The 4,896-nt window shown below is 57.9% G+C and overlaps 1 protein-coding gene and 1 pseudogene across 2 annotated transcripts in view; both read right to left on the minus strand.

The window, feature by feature from the left end:
- The window catches only part of LOC105532694 (chromosome unknown open reading frame, human C4orf48), a 4,307-nt gene extending 2,180 nt beyond the window's left edge, over positions 1–2,127 (minus strand). The window contains exons 1-2 of the mRNA XM_011970923.1: positions 2,028–2,127; positions 1,093–1,619 (exon numbers count right to left, since the gene is read on the minus strand). Of these exons, the coding sequence (XP_011826313.1) occupies positions 1,093–1,619; positions 2,028–2,127 (627 nt within the window). The remainder of the gene's footprint in view (positions 1–1,092; positions 1,620–2,027) is intronic.
- Positions 2,128–3,020: 893 nt separating this feature from the next.
- The window catches only part of LOC105532695, a 3,286-nt pseudogene continuing 1,410 nt past the window's right edge, over positions 3,021–4,896 (minus strand). The window contains exon 2 of the transcript XR_001005034.1: positions 3,021–3,111. The product of XR_001005034.1 is annotated as a 40S ribosomal protein S14 pseudogene (transcript). The remainder of the gene's footprint in view (positions 3,112–4,896) is intronic.

Raw genomic sequence — 4,896 nt, forward strand, 5'->3', positions numbered from 1 at the left:
TCCGCGTCCGGCGCGCACCGCGCATGCGCTCCGACCCGACCCCGCCCGGGTTCCCCATCAGACGTCGTCGTCATGGAAACCCGAGACTGCGCTGGCCACGCGTTTAGAGGCACCTAGGACGCTCCAGGAATCGGGTGTGTCTAACCCTGGCCGGGGGCTGCCCCGGGAGCAGCGTCCAGGCCCATGGCCGATGCAGTCTAGAGGGCTGCCTGGAGGAGGCGGCGCCAGGGCGAGACCTCCAGGACGCACTGCCGGCGAAGCAAAGCTGAGGAAGTGGGAGATCTTTGGCTGGATCTCAGCAGGTCGGGGGCGATCCTGAGGGAGCTGCTAGGTGTTCGCGAGGGGCGGGGAGCGGTGCATGCAAAAGCCTGGCCTCCGAGCCCGGGCCGGTAGTGTCCAGTGTGGGGTCGCGCCGCCCGGAGAGAGCTGGCCTGGGGGATCAGCTCGGGGGATCGGCCCTCGCCCGGCCTTTTCCTGACCCAGCCTCTCGTTGATCCTCGGGCGTCAGGGTGGGCACCAGCCTCCTCGGTCCCTCCCGGCTGCCCACCCCTTCCCCAGGGTCCTGCTCGCCGCCTCTCGGTGTCCTCGGAGCCCGGAGAACCGCTTGCCGGGAGCCCCAACCACAGGTCCTCGGCCTCTCTGTGCCGATTTCAGCCCCATGAACTCAGGGCTGTTGGCCTTAAAGAGCGCGGTGCCGCCAGTGGTCCCTGGGGGCGCCCGGCAAGTGCGAATCTGGGCCCCGGACGCCCTGGGAGAGATGGTCTCAGACATCGGAGCCAGGCCCCACGCCGACACCTACACAGGCCGTGGCCTCTGCAGAAGGCGCCCCAGGCCCACGCGGGTGCTGGCGCCCCCCCGCCCCGCCCCCGCCACAGCAGTCCGCGCTTTGGCCGCGAGCTCAGGGACTAACCACACCTCCCGCCAGACCCCCTTCTTGGTGGGCGGAGCCGCACCCCTACCGGGAGGCCGCCCCTCTCGCCGTGCAAGACCCCCAGCCTCGGGCGCCCCCTCCGCCGCCTAGCCGACTTCTATCCCCAACCTCTGGGCTTCTGGCCGGTGGTCTTCCCGGCACAAGCTGGGACCGCGGACGCACCTGCTTCTCGCGGGGTCAGAGCCGCCCCTGCCCAGGCGGGACGCGGTGTCCTGACCCTGAGCGGGGCTGGGACGGTGGGCTGGGGAAGCGTGTCCATGACCGCTGCTGCCTCCTCCGGGTTGGGCCGACGCCGGGCTTCGGGGACCTGGTCGCGCCTCGGGGGTGCACTGCATCCCCAGCGCGCTGAAACGCAGGCGGGGCCCGAGGGGATGGGTGGGGCTGCGGGTTGGTGTCCCAGGCGCCCGGGGAGGCAGCGGCCCTCCCGAGTGTCGGGCTAGTGCGCACGTCCGCGCTCTTCTCCACCCGGAGCCCCGAGCCCGGGAGCAGGCCGTCGCAGTCCCCCAGTGGGGCGGGAGCCGTAGAGGGGGAGCCCCGCGCGGTCGCCGGGGCCGCTGAGCTCTGCGGGGGACGTGCCTCCGGGGACGTGCTGGGCCGCAGGCGTCCTTCTCCCCTTCGGTCCTACGCTGCGCCCCCTCGAAACCTGCCCTGTCACCCCTGCCTCTAGCGCCCACAGACGGCCGCGTCCCTGCGGGGAAGGGAAACGCCTCCGCAGAAGCGAGGTGGGCTGGGCCTCAGTCGGCGGTGCATCTGGGTCGCCAGGAGTCTCGGGCTTGCTGCCCCCCCTCCCAGGGTCTGGATGGCCCCTGGCTGCCTTCGGCCTCACCGCACCCCCTTCCTCGTACACCCCTCACGCACCTTCTCCCACGTCCCGGGCACCCAGGGACTGAGGACCTATTTCGTCCCACCATCCAATCTGGCCACCGCCGCCCGACACACTCCCTCTCCCCCTCCTCTCCTGGGGACATCGCTGTGCCCTCGGGCCGCCCGTGCACCTTCGCTTCCTCCCAGCCGCCTCCTCCCAAGGCACGGCCCCCACCCTACGGTTCTCTCTAGCAAACGGGTTGAGATTCCCTCACATCCAAACAAAACAAACCTGGCGCCCCCTCGGCGGCCCGCACCTCTCCGGCCGGCCAGTGCCTACCCCTTTCTGTCTGGAGCCCGCTCCCGTCGGGTCTGGGTCCCCTCCCTCCCATTTTTGCCTGCTCCTCCCGGGTGTTTCTAGGCGATACCTGTCCCCCACCTTTCCATGTCCCCTTCCCTGAGCCCTCAACAATCCTTCCAGAAGCCCTGTCAGCTCCATCCCTACAGCCCTGGGAATTCTCTCCACCCCACGCCTCTCTGCTCTTGGTCCCAGCCCCTCACCTGGGCTTGGGGAGTCACCTCCTCACTGTCTCCCTTTTTCCAGCCCCCTGTAGTCCAGTCTCCACAAAGCAGTCAGAGAGAACTTTATTTTAAAATGTTGGTAAAATGTCCTCATTTAAGCGATAACTCCCTATCTCCCCCCCGCCCCCCTCCTTCCCGCAGCCTCTACTTTCTCTCTCTGAATGTGGCCACTCTGGGGCCTCACTTGCGTGGGATCTCACAGTGTTTGTCCTTTTGTGGCTGGACTGGCCTATTTCACTTAGCTTAGTGTCCTCTCCTTGTTTGTTTTTTGTTTTGTTTGTTTGTTTGTTTGTTGGAGAGACAGCGTGCCTTGGCCTCCCACATAGCTGGGACTATAGGCACGTGCCACCATGCCTGGCTAATTTTTAGATTTTTTTAGAGACAGGGTCTCTTTATGTTGCCCAGGCTGGTCTCGAACTCCTGGGTTCTAGCCGTCCTCCTGCCTCTGTGGGCAGCACAGGCACCACGGGGCTGTGGATGAGCCTCCTGGCAGCTATGAGTGGCAGAGGGGCCTTTGGGATCACATCAGACACTGCCACCAAGCAGGAGGCTTCACAGCTCCCCTCTCAACTCCAGTGGAAGTGCAAGCCCTGACGCAGCTGAGGCCCTCAAGGTCCCCTGTCCCCTCCCAACTCCCCCACCAGGGCATTCCCCTGCCCACTCCCACCAGCTGCTGGGCCTCCTGCTGGGCCACAGGCCTCCCTCAGCTGAGACCTGCCCGGTTCTGCAGATAGCCAGGGCTTCTCCCCACCTCCTGGCTCGCTGGTGTCTTCCACCCACCCTGAGTCTTCCAGCTGCCAAAGATGTCAAAAGGTTCAAAACACTTGATCAAAACAGGATCACAGGTCACTGTGAAATAACAGTCATTTATTTAACCAGAGTGATAGTCAAATACTTCAAAAGCAATACAGAAAGATACATAGATTAAAAAAACAACCCTTTCAAAACTCAGTTTTCCTAAGTAATTTAAAAAACAAATAAAGGCAACTCAGGAAGTTATCTTGAAAATCTTTGTTTTTTGAGGCCAGTCACCAAAAAGGTAAAGAAGAACCTCCTGCCATGTGATTTCTTCCACTTATGGGACATCTGTTTAGTTTACCTGAAAGTCAGACCTGATGAAAATGTACTCAGTTTGACCAGACACGGGAAGAGTGTGCGTGTGTCCAAGGTTTTGAGCGCACACCATACTAGAGAGGAATGTAAACGAGACAGTTAGTAGCTCGAGCAGGAGAATACGTGGCTGTTAGGAAAACCAAAAGCATGAGAAGTTTCCTGGTTACACGGACAATTCAGACACGTCAAGAAAACCCAGGAAGACGGGTGAAATTATACGGGAAGAAAACATTGTTTTTCCAGGTCTTCAAGACAGACATTTCAGCATCAGCTCATAACAAAGAGTTAGAACCAGCGGGGAGAGATACAGGAGCTGACAAAAAGGCTGAAGCACAGCGTCACCATCCCAGGCCCTCTGATGGGGAGAAGGAGCTGGAGGCAGTGGTGCGTGTCCTGAGAATCACAGGCTGCAAGATGTAGCAAAAGCTGAACTTCTGAAACACGAGTCTGAGATGCTCTAAGAGGAAAGCTCTACCTCAAGGAATGAAATTTCCACTCTAAATGAAGAAGACAGCATTTCTGACCTGAAACAAGGGAAATTAAATGGAGAAAATAAAAAAACAGAAAAGTGCTGCAGAGAATTAAAAATCTAAACCTCTTGCAGTTTTACTATGAGCAGACCACTAGCTCAAGAAAACTTTGTTCTAAGGCAGGGGACCAAGCCAGATGTGGTGGCATGTGCCTGTGGTCCCAGCTACTCAGGAGGCTGAGGTGGGAGGATCACTGAAGCCCAGGCATTTCAGCCAACCTTTAAAAATTTTGTAAACAAATAAATAACATAGAGTATGTGGCCAGGCGTGGTGGCTCACATCTGTAATCCCAGCACTTTGAAAGGCTGAGGTGGGCAGATCATTTGCGATCAGGAGTTATAGACCAGCCTGGCCAATGTGGTGAAACTCCATCTCTACTAAAAATAAATAAATAAATAGGAGTCGTGGTGCACGCCTGTAGTCCCAGCTACTTGAGAGGCTGAGGCAGGAGAATCACTTGAACCTGGGAGGCGGAGGTTGCAGTGAGCCTAGATCGTGCCACTTCACTTCACGCCAGACTGGGCGACAGAGTGAGACTCCATCTCAAACAAAATTTAAAAATAAATAAAAATAAATAACATAGGGGATGAAAAGTTCAATCTTCAGAAAAACTTAGAAATAATTCTCTTAATTATAACCAACTGGATCACACACAATTTCCTTTCATAAATTCATCCTTTGTGAACCTTATCACAACTTCTGAGCCTTGACGATAGCCTTCAACTTTCTGCCTTGTCTTTCTTTTTCTTTTATTTTGTTCCTTTTTTTTTTTTTTTTTTTTTTTTTTTTGAGATGGCGCTTTGCTCTTGTTTCCCAGGCTGGAGTGCAATGGCGCGATCTCGGCTCACTGCAGCCTGGACGTTGCAGGCTCAAGGAATCCTCCCTCCTTAGCCTCCCAAGCAGCTGAGACTACAGGCATGAGCCACCGTGCCCAAC

This window comes from Mandrillus leucophaeus, unplaced genomic scaffold, assembly GCF_000951045.1.
Source record: "Mandrillus leucophaeus isolate KB7577 unplaced genomic scaffold, Mleu.le_1.0 Scaffold98, whole genome shotgun sequence".
NCBI classification, from domain to species: Eukaryota; Metazoa; Chordata; class Mammalia; order Primates; family Cercopithecidae; genus Mandrillus; species Mandrillus leucophaeus.